At 44.3% G+C, this 18950-nt stretch overlaps 1 protein-coding gene across 5 annotated transcripts in view; it reads right to left on the bottom strand.

The window, feature by feature from the left end:
- Window positions 1-5682: 5682 nt before the first annotated feature.
- Ascc1 (activating signal cointegrator 1 complex subunit 1) overlaps window positions 5683-18950 on the bottom strand; it is an 88200-nt gene continuing 74932 nt past the window's right edge. For all 5 annotated transcript variants that reach the window (XM_085679668.2, XM_085679669.2, XM_085679666.2 and 2 more), the window contains 2 exons: window positions 7634-7755; window positions 5683-5971 (listed from right to left, as the gene is read on the bottom strand). In XM_085679668.2, coding sequence (XP_085535794.2) covers window positions 7639-7755 — 117 coding nt within the window. In that variant the 3' untranslated portion in view covers window positions 5683-5971; window positions 7634-7638. The remainder of the gene's footprint in view (window positions 5972-7633; window positions 7756-18950) is intronic.

Here is an 18950-nt window from a genome sequence, read left to right as displayed (position 1 = left end):
AACAACTGGCTGCCTCTGAACTATTGCTCCCCAGACCCACCGCTCTTTTCAATGCATGGCCTGAGCTCTGAATGGCTGGTAAAACAAGGGCAGATGTCCTCCTCCCCAGGCAGCTGTTTAGGGGCTGGCACCGTTTTGTTAGCTTTTCCTAGGGCAACCCGAAAGGACTCTTGTCTAGCCGTCTCATCTGCCTGGATTCTGCAAATCTAGACAGGCCCATTTGCTTGTGGTTTGATTTTATATTGAGTTTGATAAGCCACTGGGAAAGGCGACAAGGTGGGAGGAGGCCGGTTCGTTCGAAGTTATTTAGGTTTTTGTTAAAACTGCGACCCTAGTCATTGCCTATAGACATGTGTTGACTCACCAGCTGGGAAGGCTGGCAGCTGGGCACAGACCTATGATCAGAGTAGAAATGGGATTTACATTAAAAATAAATTGAAGAGTATGACAGGAGAAAACATATTGAACTTTTGGGCCTCAAGCCCTAGAGTGTGTTTTTATGAAAAAGGCTTGGCTGCTATGAGGTTAAAAAAAAAAAAAATTAAAGACAATGGAAGACCATGATCTTAATCGGTAGGAAAAAACACAGGTTATGAGGTTTATGGGGCCTGGCATGTCTGAGTGCTGCATGCCCTCAGTGGTCTGGCCCGGGGGTGGGTGGGGTGGGTGGGGGAGGGCACCCTGGGGAAAATACAAAGCAATAGCTCCCCTTTGTGTTTCTTGGATTTCCTGCGGTGCTGCTGCAAGCTCCAGATATTGAAGTCTGCATCCCACGGTGCATGGAGCCCTCCTAGGTGGTGCCGTGTGCTTCACAGCCCAGAGCTCAGCTTGTCATGTGGACTGGAGGGAACTGAGGATCCCATTTCCTACCTAGAATTAAGGTTAATGCTACACATATCATACAATGGCTGTGAAACACGAGCAAAATGATCCAAGGCTTTTAAAAAACAAAACAGTCTGTCCCTCGGGTTAGAAAGAGGTGATAACTATTCATTGTTCTGAAGATTTACCAAATCTTACCATCTTTCCTCCATCATCTTTTTTTTATTATTATTATTGATTTTTATTGAGCTCTACATTTGTTTCCTGCTCCCCTCTTTCCCCCCATCTTCTTAATCCTGGTCTTTTTATTTCAGACAGGGTGTCCTGTAGCCTGGGCTGGCTTCCAACTTGATTTGTAGGTTGAAAGTGACCTTTCAACTTCTGATACTCCTGTATCCACTTCCCAGATGTCTTCCGGTGCATGTGGTGCTAGGGATAGAACCCAGGGCTTCACTCGTGCTAGGTGAGCACTCTACCAACAGAGTCACGTGCCCCTCAATCCTAGACTTTTAGTAAAGTTATCTACACACCGCCAAAGCTCTTAGTGGTCAGCTCAGATGCACCAAGGGTTCTAGGGGTCTAGTTACCAGAGCTGCTTAACAAGAAATATGGAAACTAACCCAATGCCTTTCAGGAAGCCATAGCTGCCTTCAGACCCATGAAGGTCAGAACATTTTCCACACACAGGCAATTCATCCAAGGGGACCTGCCTCCTGCAGTACACAGCCCGACACACTTAGCTAAAGCCAAAGAGGAAGCTATTTAGGAGGAAGAGAGCAAATTTTTAGATGGCAGTTCTAAGAGTTGTGCAAAATAACTAATAACCTTGTTTATAAAGAAGAAAAAGGGTTTCTTCTAGAGACTTATTGGCAGGTCAGCCTTTCCAAACCACAGTTCCCAAATATGAGGTGATGCCAAAGATGTTTATTAAATTGTGTATGTGTCTTTTATATTTTTCTGTTGTAGTTAGCAAGACAAAATGGAGAACCTCAATTTTCCACAAAAAATGCCAAATCTGTCCCTAAAAAATTGCTCTCATTTCTAGATGCTATAAGTTCAAAAAGATAAACTGAACAGAAATACTTCAAACTTTTTCTTAACAACCATATCTAAAAACCAATCCACACCCGCTTGTGATGGCTATTCTTCATTGTCAGCTTGACTACATCTGGAATTAACTAAAACCCAAGCGGCTGGGTACACCTGTGAGGGCTTTCTTACATCATCTGAAGTGGAAAGACCCACTCTTAATCTGGATCTTTTTAAATTATTATTATTTTCCTTTCCAAATTAACATTTTCTTGGCTTCTCTTATCTTTTTATAAATATTATTGATTTTTATTGAGCTCTACATTTTCCTCTGCTCCCCTTCAACCCTCTCCCAAGGTTCCCATGCTCCCAATTTACTCAGATTTTGTCTTTTTCTCCTTCCCATGTAGATTAGATCCATGTATGTACATTAGATCAATGTAGGGTCCTCATTGTTGTCTAGGTTTTCTGGGTTAATCTGGATCTTCTGAGGCGGGAAGATTCATCTTTAATCTGGGCCACACCCTCTAGTGACAGCCTAGGTAGAGGACCCGGGAGAAGGAAGCTCTTGCTCTTTGCCTGTTCGCTCTCACTCTCACCGACAAGTCCACTCCTTCACTGGCATCAGAGCCTACTCCTTGGGATTCTGGTGTGTACTGAAGACCAACTGAGTCATCCAGTCTTACGGACTGAACTACTGGATCCTTGGACTTTCCATTGGTAGACAGCCATTGTTGGATTTGCTAGACCATAGCCTATAAGTCATTCTAACAAATTTCCACACATATATGTAGAATTTATATGTGTGTGTATTCCATAAGTTCTGTTCCTCTAGAGAACCTGAATAAACAACTATTAATCAATAATCAACTTGTTAAACTTAAAACTATACCAACAGCTAGTCCCCAGCAGTGTGCATCTGTAAGCTGCAGAATCTGGGAGGCAGAAACAGGAGGGTCACTTCAGCACAGGGAATTTAAGTCCTGCCTGGGTAACACGGCAAGAGTCAAACAAAACATGTATCTAGAAAAACTACTCTATAGACATAAAAACTGATGTAGATCTCTACCTGTTAAAAGATGACTTTGGATGGGAAGAGCTCATGTGGTTTATGGTTTATGGGCTGGGGATGCAGGCCAGTGGTATGACTCCCCGTGCTGCGAACGCTCCCCAAATGGCCCTTGTGTCACTGTCACAAAGCACCTGAGAGATCTTCTAAGATGGCTAATGTGTCACGTGCTTTTGGAGGGCCCTGCTTCTTTGGTTTGGTGGCAGCGTTACAGCAAGAGGGGCTGAGGGAGCTTGCTCATCTCATGGTGACTGGAAAGCAAAGAGAAAACAGAGGCTGGGGTTCCACTAACTCCTTTAAGGTCACTTCCCCCAAATGGCCCAGCTTCCTTCCACAAGGACTCACTTCTCAATGTTCCACTTCCACTTAATAATGCCACCGATTAGTGACTAATCTTGTGGGGGGAGCTTCCAAACTACAGCAGTCTCGTTGACATGCCCCCATAGGGAAGACAGCACAGCAGCACAGTGTTTAACCTTCTGGTCTCAGGTGCCTTGTGCATCAAAGTATTGCTGAGGACTCTCAAGAACTTCTGTTTGTGTGAAATACACATTGGAATTTAGTATACTTGAAAACAAAACTAAAATCTTAACAGTATACTTTAAACTTTCATATTAACAGAACAATAATGGATCATATCAGAAACACAAATCCCTCCCAAATCGGGGAGAAAAAGTGGCATTGTTTTCTATTTTTACACATCCCTTTAATGTCTGGTTCAAAGGAAGACAGGTAGCCTGTGAGCCTGTGCCTCGCAGCTGTCTGAGAGGACTGCCATAACAAAAAGCCACAGACCAAAGGCCTCCGTAGAGCCAGTTTATTTTCACAGTTCCCAGAAGTTCAAGATCAAAGTGCTGGGGTTTGGTCTCTCCAGAGGCCACTGTTCTTGGCTGGTAGATTACCACCCTCTCACAGGGTCTTCATGGGTCCTTCCTCTGGGTGAGTGTTAGTCCTGTGTCTTCATGAGTGATCCCAAATTCCTCTTAAGGACTCCAGGCCAGAGGGACTGGACTTGGATCCACCCTAATGGCCTGATTGTCATTTAATTGCCTCATTAAACAAAGGCCCTGTCTCCAAAAATATTAACATGGAGGTACTGAGGTCTGGGCAGGACACAATCCTAATAACACGTGGGAAAGAAAATCACTAGTAAGAGTCTAGAAGGACTGAGGACAAAATGAGTTAGTTAACCTCTAAAGACACACAATGAGAAACATAAAACCCTCCCAATTTGGAGAGAAAAAGTGGCATGCTGGGCATGCGAGAAGAGGGCACCAGATCCTATTATATGGCAGTTGTGAACCGCCATATGATTGATGGGAACTGAACTCGGCCTCTGGAAGAACAGCCTGTGCTCTAACTGTCAAGCCTTCTCTCCAGCCCCCATAATGACTTTTAATAGACCAGAAATTACAAAACACACAAGTATATACTGCATTTAACTACCAGAGTGACATCATTGTATCAATGGCTTCTTGGAAAGTAAAAAAAAGCAAAAACAAACAAACAAACAAAAAACCCTGTTACTTTCATAAAACTAGTCTGGATCTCACAAACTTCTTCTAGAAGATTCTTGGGGATTCCCGGCAGTCCAAAAACTATACTTGGAGACCAAAGGTCTCAGGCAAAATTTTAAATCTTTTTTAAAAAAATTTATGTATTTTTTAAATGTGTGTATGTGTGTCTGTGTGCGCGTGTCTGTGAGACATGTGTAAGAAGCCGCAAGAGGGCGCTGTATCTCCTGGAGCAGGAGTTACAAGCAGTTGGGAGTTACTCAACAGGAGTGCTAGAAACCAGAGTCAGGTCCTGTGCAAGAACAGCAGGCACTCTTAGCCACTGAACCATCTCTCTAGCTCTAGAGTTCTTAATCTTGTTACTCCTCAATTTGAAAAATAGGAATAACAATAACACCGAGTCCGGAGGATGCTGTGAAGGCTGAGCCGACTGCAAGAAGTGATAAGTGGGTGTGTTCTGTTAATATTGGCTATTACTGCTTATAAATTTTTTTTCTCAAATTTGGCCAGGTGTAGTAGGCATGCCTTTAACCCAACACTTGGAAGACAAAGGCAAAAGGATTTCTATTAGCTTAAGGCCAGCTTGGTCTACATACCAAGTTCCAGGCCGGCCGGCTAGGGCTACATAGAAATATTATTTTAAAAACCAGAAAGATAACTTTTTAAAAATCTATTAATATACAAGAGACTACAAAAGACGAAAGTCTACACATGCATCCCACTGGTCATCATGCTTCCATCAGTACATCCCGCCTCTGGAAAACTCCCCTCCTCACCTGAGCGCTCAGTTAACAATACAGTCTCTGCTTACACGTGTAAGGGCAGGAACCCTGAGATTTGATAACAGAATTCCTAGTTCTGTTAAGAATGAAGTATCTGACATATCACACTGCAATTTCCAAAACCAAACTCTTACGGATACCTACAAGGGTAAGTCATTAATCCCTGACACCCAAGAGATGGTATCTGCAGCCCAGTGGACAAGGCTACCCGACAGCTGGGGAGCCGCGCTCTGGGGAGGCAAGTGGGGTCAGTCGAGTCATGCGCTGTGTGGTACCCTGAGGAGAGATATAAACTGACTACCACCAGCACAAAGTGGAAGCCTTTTGGGAAACCGGACCTTGATGCACTAACAAGTGAGTCCTCGAAAACAGAACAGCTAAGTCAGTAAGTACTGAAGCCTGCAGCCCCAGCACAGTGACAATGGCCATAGACCATGACTGTCTGACATATTAAAGAGAACACGGCAACTTGGGAATTTCATTTATTTGTGGATGTTCTGTCCCACCCCATAGAGAAGTCAATCTCCACAGCATGGTGATCTTGACACAGAGCTCAGGAGCAGACTTCACAGAAAGGAGGGGTCGTGAGGATAAGGAATAAAGAACAAGAGAAAAGGATGAGGAGGAGAAGCGAGGGCCAGAAGGGAGGGGTGTGGGCTGCAGCTCCCTCCTCTGCCGGTCAGCTGGGCCAGAGTGCCTGCTGCCACCATATTTCCAGGCTCCCGATGCTGCAGCCATGGTTCTCTGCTCTTCTCCTGAGGAGGAAACGGAAGAACTATCACAACTCCATTGGGGGCGTGGGAGGGCGATGTGAGATGTGGCAGAATAGGATTCTAACAAATTGCTGCTTGTTTGTTTTAATATTTATTTTTATTTTATGTGTATGAGTGTTTTGCTTGCATATATGTGTGGGTAGCATTTAAATGTCTGGTGTCTACAAAGGTTCGAAGAGGGCACTGGATTCCCTAGAACTGGAGTTACAGACGGTTGTTAAGTCCATGTGGTGCTGGGAATCTAGAAGTGGGTGCCATGCGCTCTAGAAGAACAGCCAGTGCTCTTAATCCCTGGTCCAGGACTCCAATTCCTTTGGGTTTGCTGTTGTTGTTGCTGCTGCTGCTTTTTTTTTTGGGGGGGGGGCTTGGTCTCAAATATCCCAGACAGGCCCTGAACGCTATGTAGCCAAGGATGGCTTTGAACTTCTGATCCTCCTCCTCCCAAGTGCTGAGACTACAAGCATGGGACACTATACACTGATTTGCGTGGTGCTGGCATCTAACCCACAGTTTTGAGAAAGCTAGCCAAGCACTCTACCAGCTGACGTATATCTCTAGTATCCCAAAATAATATTTTTAGGGACTAATTTTAGGATGAAAATGAATAAATCAAGGAACACAAAGGTAACCGTCACTGCTAAAGTCTCTGACTAGTGAGGGAATGAAGCGGGGTGTGGAAGGGATGCCTGCGCACCCAGGTCTGAACCAGTTCCATTCACAGTAGCCAAGATGTGGAAGCAACCTAAGGGTCAGCTGTGGATGGATGGGTAAACAAAATGTGGTACACATACAATGGAATATTGTTCATCCTTAAAAAGGAAGGCAGGACTGTCACAAGATATGATATCGTGAATTCTGAGTATATTATGCTAGGAAACACTTTGTGCCTCTACTTACAAGAGGTATTCAGCTATCACAATCATGGACAGAAAGTTAAATGGCTGCCAGGGGTTGGAGGGAACAAATGAGGAAACCACTTAAAGGTACAGTTACAAATTTTAGGAAAAAAAAAAGTTATAGATGGTGGTAACAACAATACAATGTTACATATGTATTTAATAAACCAAATCTTATACTTAAGATGGCTAAGATAATAAATTTTACATTGTTTATATTTTTTCCTAACATATAAAATAGAACAAGCCAAAGGTTGAATGGCTCAAGCTCTCCTTGTACCTACAAGCCTCTTGGCAGACATGGTGGGACTGTGGACGACCATCAAAGGCAACATGGAGTTGGGAATTTGGAGGGGATCACTCAGGACAATCAACATCTGCCCCACTCTTGTTTCCTGTTGCTGAGATGAAGGCCATGACCAAAACTAACTTGGGTAGGAAAGGCTTGGCTCACTGGTTTGTTCCTCATGGCTTACTTGCCCTGCTTTCTTAAACATGCAGTGGGCTGGGCTTCCCACATCAATCATCAATCAAGGAAATACCCACAGACCCACCACAGACCAATCTCATAGATGCATTCCCGGCACTGAAGTTCCCTCTCCCCAGACAACTATAGCTAGTACTGAGCTAACAAAAAACGTACCAGCAGATCCACCAAACTCCCACCCTACCCCTGACCCCCCAGGGACTGAGATGAAGCCCTTTTTTACCACCTTAGGAAGACATTCCATTTCTGAGTTTTCCATACCCACTTCAGGAGAAGTCAACCTGTCCACAGGAGGCATAGTTTCCAAAGCTGTCCACTGTGAACCTCTGGGAGATGTGAATGGAATTGAGCTTCAGGGAACCGAAGTAGAAGTTCTCAAACGTCTGCAAAGGAAGAATTCAGAGGGGCTGGAAATGCGAATGCTCACTGTCCCATCTGCCTTCAAACACAGCAATTCCAACCACTCCCCCCATGTTTCTCTCCTCAGTGTTTATTCTGAATAATGATCCTAGAGAGGAGGGATGGGGGTGGAGTGAGAAAGAACAGCCGGCTCTTCTTCTCATTAATCCTGAAGTCTCCCCTGAGAAAATACACTAGAAAGGAGAGCTGCAAAGTCAGAGCCGAGATGTGTCTACTGAGCAGAGATGACCAAGAACTTGTAAAAAACATGTTGGGGATGCAATCAGACACACAGGGCTTGGCAAAATGCTTTTGACTCAGTGACTAACCAAGAGTCATTAGTATGGGATTTTCTTAGGGCAACATAAAAGTCCACAGGGCACATTCCTCTACCTTGTCAACAGTTTTTACTAGGAGCACTGACAGCACAAGCAGAAGATAAAGCTCAGTGCCACACACATGACGGGGACAGCTCAGTAAGAGGCACTCAATACTCAAGCATGCACTACCACCAGAGGAACACTGGAGGCTTATGAAGGCCCTTTAATTAGATGGGGATTCAGGCCAGCATCCTCCAGGAAATGTTCCGTACTGCACTCTTCCATTCTGAGTGCTTTCAAGAGCATCAGTGGGAGGGAAGGACCTGACCTTGTGAAGATACATTCAGAAGGCAGAGCCTGAAATGCCACTGGAATTCATCCCAGGGAACAGAGGAAGGGCAGCCAAAGAGTAGTCTGTGGCCATACCACCCTGAACACACCCAATCTAATCTCAGAAGCTAAGCAAGGTCAGGCCTGGAAAGTCCTGGGATGTGAGGAGTATCTAACCTTCTGCCAGGAAGCAAGAATTGCTCTGTTTATAGTCATAAAGAACCCAAGAAATCCTCCCTTTCTCTCTCTTTCTTTCTCTCTCTCTCTCTCTAAATCCTCCCTCTCTCTCTCTCTCTTTCTCTCTCTCTTTCTCTCTCTCTCTCTCTCTCTCTCTCTCTCTCTGGTTCTGGGGTTTGTAATCAGGGTTTCTCTCTGCCTGTGCTCTACCTCCAAGCTATACCCTAGCTCCAAGCAACCTTTCAATGCAAGTATCTAAAAATGCTGAATAGAATCTAAGGGTGAGATGATGCTCAGCACTCTGGCAACTATCTCTTCACTTACTTTTAAATCAGCTCCCACACCCATTAACTCCAGACATTGCCACCTTTCTTCTTCCTGCAATTAGTGACCTAGAAAGATGTTTGAGGTTCATTAAAAGCTAACTTTACAAAGTCCAGTAAATATTGATTCTTTAACACGACATCAATTTGACCCCAAAGATCTGTGTGGAGGCTGTAAGCTGCACTGTCTTGTCTTTCTGAAATGAGATCAGCTCTCTCCAGTGTTGACTACACAATTAACTCTGTTTCCTAGCTCAGGCAGCCTGTGCAAACCATATCCATTCTCCTTGAACAGAAATTCAGGCTGAAATAGTTATCCGCTAATCCCTTTGTCGAACATTAATTTGAAGTGAAAACCACATAAATAAGACTGACAGATTTACAGCTTTGCAAACGGAAGCCCTCTAGGCACAGAAAATACATAATAACCAAGAGGCAAGAGGAGGGACAAAACAAAGCCAACAGGGATGCTTACATCCTTACTCTGGAAGGACTGGTGGTCCTTGTGTCCGCTACCTCATCTGTGTCCACAGTCAGCAAGTAAAGTAGGCATCACAGCATGGAGCTGGAAGTGACCCACCTACGATTGTGCCTTTCCTCGTGCGGAACCCCCCCAGAGACGTGATCTGCCCAGGAGAATCCTCACTATATTCAGGTTGATGAATGCAAACAGTGAACATGGTGGTAAAGAAGTCAGCTAGATGCGATTTCAATAAAGTGCTTAAGAATATCAGGAGAAGAAGGAATGTAAATTTTTACACTTTATTAGGCCAGTACAGGCTGTGAAGACAAGGCTGCATTAACACCACTCATTGTACCAACCCATATGGGATAAACGATCACAATGGGCAGAGATTCAGTAAGACACACAAGCAGAAATGCCTTCTAAATTGCAAACTGTTACTGAAAATCAGTAGTCTCTTATGATGCTTCTAAAATTTCTCTACTCTGCATTTTACACTCATTTTCCTTTCCTAAGTTTCTGCCTTCTCTCACGCTTTTTGGTAACGTCCCCTCAAATGGATTTCACACATAGAAATCTCTAGCTCAGGTTAACCTTTGTGGCCTTTCCTACCTCTATGTTCCTGTTCTTTCTGAATGCTTGTAAGGATTTCGGAACAGATGACTTTGCAGCAATTTCTCAGTTATTTTACTCTTTAGTCATTGTTATATTTTTAGCGAGAAGCCTTGCTGTTAGTCTATCAATTATTTCTAGTGACTCATCAGAATATAAGCTTTGTGGAAGGAGGAACTGAACCACATTATATTCTGTAACTGTATCTAGTAGTCTATAGGGGACCAACAAATATTTGGTGGGCAAAATGACAACAAAAACTCAGGCTATAGATCTCTCCCTGTGTCTTCAAGTTCATGGAGGGAGAAAAAGATGACATGTCGGTGTGTAGGCTGGAATTAATTTATATGTTACCATCAAGGAATCCCTGAAGAGGACTTAACAAAAATTGTATTACCTCTAATTAAGCTGGGAGTGGGAAGCATATCTCAATTCTAATTGGCTGTCAGGAAAGAACCTCGTCAGAAACGGAAACTTACAGACTGTCAGCTTTTGCTCTGTTTCTTGTCTATTGAAACTGGATTCTGCTCTTGGCTCAGTTCCTGACATGGGGCATCACTCAGCACTGATGATGGACATTCTTATGCAGACACACATGGCATGGCTCTGTCTCCCAAGTCTTAGGAGCCAGGAAGCAGATCAGAAGAAAGGAATGTGGAGGCTGTGGCTGTAATCTTATGCAAAGTCCCTGTGTGCTTTCCTCTAGATCTGAACATGTTTTCATGTGCATGTAGATATGCATTCTCTACTTCAATGAAAACGTCTACCTGAAGTCAGGATGGAGGGGAATGCCTGTAATCCTAGCACTCAGGAGTCTGAGTCTGGAGGACTGAAAATTTGAGGCTAGCCTAGGCAACAGGGTGAGTTCCTGTCTCAACAATACAAATACAAAACCAAACAAACAAACAAACAAAAAAACTCTACAGAAATGTTAAGTGTATGAGAGAACATGCACTGTTATCTCTGAGTCTACAACACACAACTCCAAAAGCATGTTTTTGAACAATGCTTCCCAGCTGGTGGCACATTCTGGAAGGCCTGTTGCCAACAGGAGCCAGGGCCTGGCTGGCAGAACTGGTGAGCAGAGTGGGCCTTTGAAGGCTGCAGTCTAGCTTCTAGTTCTGGTCACTCAGCTTTCTGGTCTGTGATGTGAAGAAGCTCCACCCCACATTCCTACAGCAATGAATACCACCATGCTTGTACCAATATGGTGACTGTCACTCTCTGAAACAGCAGCAAACAAAAACCTTTCTGACCGTAAATGATGCTGTCAGATATTTTGACCTCAGAAATGCAATGGGACCTGAGGAAACCCTGGGCTTTCAGGTCTGAATGAAAGCAAAGCCACCTGGTAGAGACCAGAACTGAGCTGGACCTTGGAACATGTACAAGACAGGGTATGGGGCTCAGCGGCAAAAACCAGCATGGCGAGCAGGACCAGGTAGTTAGATGATGGAGAGGTCCTGAAAGTTACAGCAAGCAAACTAGGAGGAAAGACTAGGTTACAGAGGCCTGGGGTCAGGTTCACAACTTAGACCTCCTGCTAGCCAGAGGAAACCACTAAGCAGGCTGGTCAAAGTACATCTCAGGGATATCAGCCTGGGTGCAGAAGGTCATCTCAGCTGAAACAGCAGCCATGGGAAGGCTGGAGCAGATGGGAAGCAGCAGGGGGGAGGGGCAGAGAGACACTCTGGGTGTGGAGAAGATGCAGAAATCAGAGTAGGCAGGCACAGGAGGGTGTCAGAGCATTGCTGAGAGGGAGCCAGTTCTATCTGGCCTCCTCGGGCACCTGCACACTGCACATACCCATACATGGCATATTCTACACAGCTGTCTGTAACCATGGTTATACCCCCAGCTATGTTGTCTCAGGCCCTTCTCCAGTCTCCTGATGGGTTGTGATTATGCATTAGACATAACACTGAAGCACAAACATGTTACAATAAAAAGCCTTTACAGTCAACCATTCTTTAATTGGACTGTGAAGTCTTCACATATCAGTGAAACGAACCCTTTGTCATGAATTACAAGTATGCCTTCGTAATTTGTTTATAAGATGTTGTCACTTTTTTCTTTTGACTTTATGATGGTGCTAACTTGTCAATTTAAATTTTTACGAGCTCACACTTATCATAACAAGAGATTTTTAAAACAGTATCCTGACACCAATACGCTAAAGGATGAAGGTGAGCCATAAACTGCATTAGTAGTGACAACAATACCAACAACTATGGCAAAAGCCAGCTCTTAGTGAGCAGGAACTGCGATGGCTGATGCATCCTCACAATCCCAAGAAGTAGAAGCTACACTGAGCCCTCATCTTACTGCTCATGTGAGGATGGAGGAAGGCTGTGGTCACTGGCACACAGAAGGTGGTGGGGCTCAGGACAGGCCACCCCACAAATGGCACTAGACCATTAAAGAAAGATGGAAACAAGACCATTTCTCTTGCCTTCTATGGCCCCTTTTCCCCGAAGTGGGCTCTAAGATACTCCCTGGAAGACTCTCTTCCTATGTCAGAGACAAAGACTATTCTTTGTGAAGATATGACACACTTTGTGACTGCCCATGTTCAGAAGACCATGGCTGCAGAAAGCAGAGGAAGCCCTGAGTGAATGTGTTGACATAGGCACAGTCATGTTGAGAACCCCACAGCCTCAGCTCAGAAGAAGGCAAAGTCTTCCTGGGGATTGTGAGTATTGACAGTGCACACAGAAAATGTCTACTATGCCTTTCTCCCCCAACCCTCTCATCCCCAGATATTTATAGCCTAAAGACTACTCCCCTCCAGAGATCCCCTTAATCAAGCTATACCACAAACCCTGCCTCCTTGTTTATCTGTATGACAAACCCTACTCCCCTTCAGCTCTATATAATAAACATGCCGAGCTTCCAATGTGTTGAGGCTTCTTCATCTGAGAGCACAGCCCGTCCAGCCCCAGCTCTCTGTGTCTGCCTTTCTGTCTGTCTTTCTTGTTTTTGAGACAGGGTCTCATGGTACAGCCTAGCTGTCCTTCACTCTTTGTGTGGAGCAGGCCTTGGACTCACAAGACATCCACCTGCCCCTGTCTCCCCAGAGCTGAGATTAAAGACATGCCCCACTATCTATCTTTTCTTCATTCCTTGCCTTCAGTCAGAATCAAGTCCCACGGATTCACATAATGTTGCAATCACATCCTATTGCCAAGAAGAAGAGACGAAAAGTCCTCACTGTGCCCGGACAGACTTTATCATGTTCTGAGGCAGCTGGGGGACTGGTGGCCTGCTGGACTTGACCTGCACTTAACTTCGGACAGAGTTTTTGCCCTCGCTTTTCCCTTCGCCTGGCCCTGAGGATTTTGTACCAGTTACTGTTGTTATTCAGCCCTCTGGGTATGCAAGCTCTTCTTTGAGTTTCATATTTTCTGGGACTCCCATGATGTGTGCATGTGTGCTCTCTCCCTAATAACCCAACTAATGTTAAGTTTAATGATTAAACTCTTGAGAGAGGGAGGGGAAAATTCTCTTTGTCCACCATACGTCTTTCTAGTTCACTGCTATCCCATCATATTCTTTTCTTTTCTTTTGAGACAGAGTCTCTCTGTGTAATTTTGTCCTAGAATTTACTCTGTAGACCATTTACTCTGACCTCGAACTCACAGAGATCCACCTGCCTCTGCTTCCCGAGTGCTGGGATTAAAGGTGTGCTCCACCACTGTCCGGTCCTATCATACTCTTTTATACTCCAATTACATCTCTCCACGACCTTCTACTTTTTATCAAGCTTAAGAATAAAAACAGATAAGTATACTTCATTCTGGAGGCTCTTGTGTTACATATGACTTAGATGGATGTGTGTGCTTTCCCTTATTAATCTGCCTTTTGTTGATGGGGCCTGGGGCCTTGAACTAGTACCATGCCCTACTCTTAGACTGCTTGTCTGAGCGTGCTGAATTTCCTGCCTTATCTTGTTTATCCCTGAAGACATCACCTCCGGTTCAGAAGCTGCTCTTCAGCTGGCTGGCCAACTGGGTGGATCTTAAGATGGCTGCCAGAGTGAGCATCTCTGACTTTCTGATGCCACCTGCATGCTGTATGACACATTCCACAGCACTGTTACAGGTGACAGACTCCATGACAACAACAGGAAAGAACCACCGAAGAAAAGGTTGTTCCCAGATGCTTTGGAGAATCCGAGGGATTCCCAGAATGATATGAGTATTTCTCCCCTTTGTCAGCATATCCTACTTCCTCACATCTGTAACCTCCTGGTCCATAAGGGGTGGGGGTGGGGTTTGTAAGTTGATCCTCCAATTCTCCCATTTTTGGTCAAGAATCTGTCTCCCTCACTGCTGGATACAGTCCTGTTACTGGCTCCGCAGTTCCCAGTGGAAATGGGTTCCAGTTTTGTAAGAGAACCTAGTGAGAGAGAAGAAATCTTTTCCTATCATGTGAGGTAGAAAACTGAGATTCCCCTCAGGAAGCCTGACTCTAGACTTTGACCCATTTAACCCCTCACTGTGGGCAGCTCCCTTAAAGAGAGGTCTCGTGAAGGCTGAGCCTAACCACCAAGAGTCAATACATGGCTTACACAGAAACCCTTTTCCCTGAACCTGGCTTATGGGTCAGGTGACTGGAGCTCAGCTGAAAAATTTAATTAGATTTTGGGTGAAAATAAGTACAAATCAACTAAACTGCTCTACTGAATTAGCTACCTAAATGAAAAGGGGAGACAGAAGAAAAGCTTAAGCTACAAGTTCAAAAACAGCAGGAAAAAAAAACAAACCAAAAACAAAACCTCAATTTCTCTTTTGAACTTAAGGTAGTTCATGAAGAGTAAAGTATTTTGTTGTTTAGAAAACAACAGATCTCAAGGGAAAATTTAAATCTAGTGAAAGAATTTCCTCCTCCTGTTTCCTAACAACTCCCCCAGGGATTCTGAAGCTCGGCCATCTCTGTGCACAGCACTTTGCTGACACACACAGCTCTGTGGCTGTGGAATCCGGAGTTTTAAAAACTTATTGTAGAGGAACATAACAGACAGCTACGCAAAACTACTGATTATGTAGTAAGAACTAAAAATGGAATTTTTTTAGAATGATGTATTTATTATATATATAGCAGTCTGCCTGCAAGCATGCCGGCACACCAGAAGGGAGCATCAGATCTCATTATAGATGGTTGTGAACCACCATGTTATTTCTGGGAATTGAACTCAGGACCTCTGGAAGAGCAGCCAGTACTCTTAACCTGAGCCATCTCTCTAGCCCCCTGAAAATGGGATTTAAGACTTTCAATGTTTGTGTTCTCCCTGGCCAACAAGAAGAAAGAACATAGGTAATCTAAGGGGAGGATCTAACTCCTAAGTCTGAGGCATTTGAAAACTGAAATGTACATTCTGCTATCCTGCACTATGTACTCAAAAAATCAGGAAAAACTGAATTCTTGCAGGGCAACATGGTATGTGTGTCTAATCCCAGCACTTGGGAGACAGGAAGGTGAACATCTGTGAGTCTGAGGCCAGTCTGGTCTAAATAGGGAGCTCTAGGTCAGCCAAGGCTACATAGTAAGACCCTATCTAAAAACTACAAAAAAAAAGAAAGAAAGAAAGAAAGAAAGGAAGGAAGAAAGAAAGAAAAGAAAAGAAAAAGAAAAAAATTCTTTAATGTGTATTCATGTGTATGAGGATGCAGGTGTGTGGGGGTAACATGTGCACATATATGCACATGAATGTGGAGGCCAGAAGACAATCTCAGCTTTGTTCTTCAGCATCAGTTTTTCATTTTTTGAGACTGGTCTCAATAAGACCTTCGATTTGAAGAGTAGGCTAGAATGACTGGCCAGAATGCCCCAGGGATCTGCCTGTTGCTACCTCCCCAGTACTGGGATTCCAAGCATACTTCCTCATGCTTGGTGTTTTCAAATGGGACTACATCCAGGACCTCACATATGCTAGGTAAGCCACTCTACTTCTGCACTAGACCCCCAATTCCATCATCTATTGTAAATTTCTATTACAAATGTAATGAAAGTAACCCAAGAAATTAAACTTTTCTGTTACCAAGTAAAGACGGAATTGAGAACTGGAATGAAATGGTTTAAGATCAAAGTCAAGGACTTATAATGGGTATGGTAGCACATGTTTTCAATCCTAGCACTTGGGAGGCAGAAGCAAGTGGATCTCTGTGAGTTCAAGACCAGCCTGGTCTACAGACTGAGGTCCAGGACAGTCAGGACTACAAAGCAAGACTCTGTCTCAACACCCCCCCCCCTCAAAAGTAAAGTGAAGTGGTGTTGGTGCACACCTTTAATCCTTTAATCCTAGCACTTGGGAGGCAGAGGCACGTGGATCTCTGAATCCAAGGTTGGCCTGGTCTACAGAGTGAGTTCCAGGACAGTCAGGGCTACTACAGAGAAACCCTGTCTTGATAAAACAAAAATCAAACAAAACAAAAAGGGTTTCCTGAAAGAGGATTAAAAGTTAAAACTGAATCCAGTATCCCTGATAGCCAGCATCGTCTCACACACACACACACACACACACACACACACACACACACACACACACACACACTTGTATTCCAGCACTAGGGTGGGAGATGTAAGAGACTACATATAGCCCTCTCTCAGAAAACAAATAAGCCCAAGCATCCTGCTGCCCCACGCTCACGTGGTCTGTGGAGTCCACCACTTTTAGTTTGTACATGCTTGTTTCCTCTGGAGAGCACAGAGGGAGTTATTGATTTCTGGTAACGTAGTGCTATACACTGAAAGAAAACAAACGGCAAGATTGAAGAGCTAACTGTGGTCATTTTTCCTGGCATTCATTCGTCTTGGACCTTCAACTCTTTCCTCTCAGCTTGGTGGTATAACCATCAAACACCAGAAAGAACTCCAAATGCAAAGAGCATGCAAAAATGAGACTGGAAATCTCAGAGTGGAGGAAGATGGAGAGGAGCCTCTCATGTCTGTGACCTCAAGGTACAGAACTAAAGAAGGCCAGACCCCAGCAGAGAACAACAAACCTGCCAGGCTTCCTGTCTTCTTTGTCTCAGACAAAGCAGTGCTCATAGTCCTCAAAGATCCCTCTTTTGAAAATCAAGTTTATTTATGGGAGAGTGCGCTGGCTCAGCTGGTAGTGGCACCTGATGCTTAGAATCGACTACCTCGGTTCAATCCCTAGAACATAGAAAAGGGGAGGAGAGAATCGACTCCCCAGGACTGTCTCTGATCTCTACATGACCTCCATACACACACAGACGCACAATGATAAATAAAAGGGTTTAATTTATTTACTATTAGTGTTGTGTGGGTGTGTGCTGGGCGGGTGAGAAGGCATGCTTGTGCCAAAGCCATGTGCGGGTCAGAAGATAAGGATAACTCACGAGAGCTCTCTCCCATTGTGAGTTTCAGGGACTGAACATCAGGCTTTTGTGGTAAGTGCTTTTACTGGCTGGCCCAAAAATCCCTTTTCTAAAAAGAAAATATACCTCTTATGCTGGACAGACTTAGATAACTTGACTTCAATAAGAGAAAATTCAGTTTAAGTTCATAATGGAAATTTAAAGTGTGTGATGGGATTGAGGTTGTAACTTAGTGGTTGAACAGCTTACCTAGAATATGTGAGACTCTGGGTTCAATCCCCAGCACCAAGGAAGGAAGAACGGAGGAAGGAAGGAAGAAAGCAAGGAAGGAAGGGAGGGAGGGAGGGAGGGAGGGAGGGAGGGAGGAAGGAAGGAAGGAAGGAAGGAAGGAAGGAAGGAAGGAAGGAAAGAAGGAAGGGAGACAGGCAGGCAAGTGGGCAGGCAACACACACCATATAAGGCCCACACAATTTGAGTTGTTTTTGGTACCCATACGTTAAGCTAACCTTTATGTTATACTTGGTGCAACTGCAGATGAACTAGATGGTTGACGGTTAGATTGAGTGGGCAGTTAAGATTGTGCTGATCTCTCCCTAACAGGGTGCTGTCTCTTGTCTTCACACATGTGATTAGACTTCTGAAGCCCATGGTGAAGGAGACATGCTAAGGAATACTAAATGCATGCTAGTTTGAAGTTTCCCCAGTGTTTGTCTTTCATACTGTTTTACCAACTTCTATTTTTACACAATCACCTTGTTTACAGACAAAAGTAACAGTAATGGTACTATCTGATACTTAATGACAACGCTTACCCACCTCCCTCCCTCCATGGGATGGCAGGTAACAGGGCAACTGAAGACAGTCTGACAAGCACTGGGTGCTCCTTGGGAGGGCACTCCCAGGACAAAGCTTCACTGTGGTTAAATAACACTGTTCACCTAAGGATCTAAAAGTATCTTACAAATCCCAGCTCATTAACCCTTCAAACACTTGTGATGAGAAACAGCGGAACTTAATTATTCTTACTTAAACGATAAGAAACAGAGACGGGCTAGGACCACTAACACTGAGATAAATTTAAGAGCTCCTAGTACCAGACCTAGCATACTGACCAGCAGAAGGCTGTGACCCTGAGGCAGTGCACGTGCTCTTGAGTAGATTAACAAATCTGTATCCAAGAATGCCACCTTTCGGCTATGTGCATATGCTCACAGGCAAATGTCCACTCATTTCAGGGCTGCTAGGGCTTGATTACGAAATGCCCCACAATACTTAGTCCTGAGTTGGTGGTGTCATTTTGGCAGGTCCTGGAAACATCAAGAACATAGGGCCTAACAGGAAGACATAGGTTACTGAAGTGTGCCTCTTGCTTCATTCTGGTTCCTGCTCACCATGAAGTGAACATCTCTGCTGCCATAATACCTCACCATAGCCCAGAGTACAAAGCCAAGTACTGAACTGGGAACCGATAAGTTCATCATCAGAGTGATCATAAATTCCTCCCACAAGTTGTTTCTGTCAGGTACTGGACCGAAGTGATGATTAAAAAGCAAAAATCCCAACACCAAAAGTTGACATCGGAGAAGTGGAAGCCCATTTCTGGAACTCACA

Source organism: Myodes glareolus, chromosome 18, assembly GCF_982192425.1.
Source record: "Myodes glareolus chromosome 18, mMyoGla1.1, whole genome shotgun sequence".
NCBI classification, from domain to species: domain Eukaryota; kingdom Metazoa; phylum Chordata; class Mammalia; order Rodentia; family Cricetidae; genus Myodes; species Myodes glareolus.
This window is presented reverse-complemented; position numbering and strand designations above follow the sequence as displayed.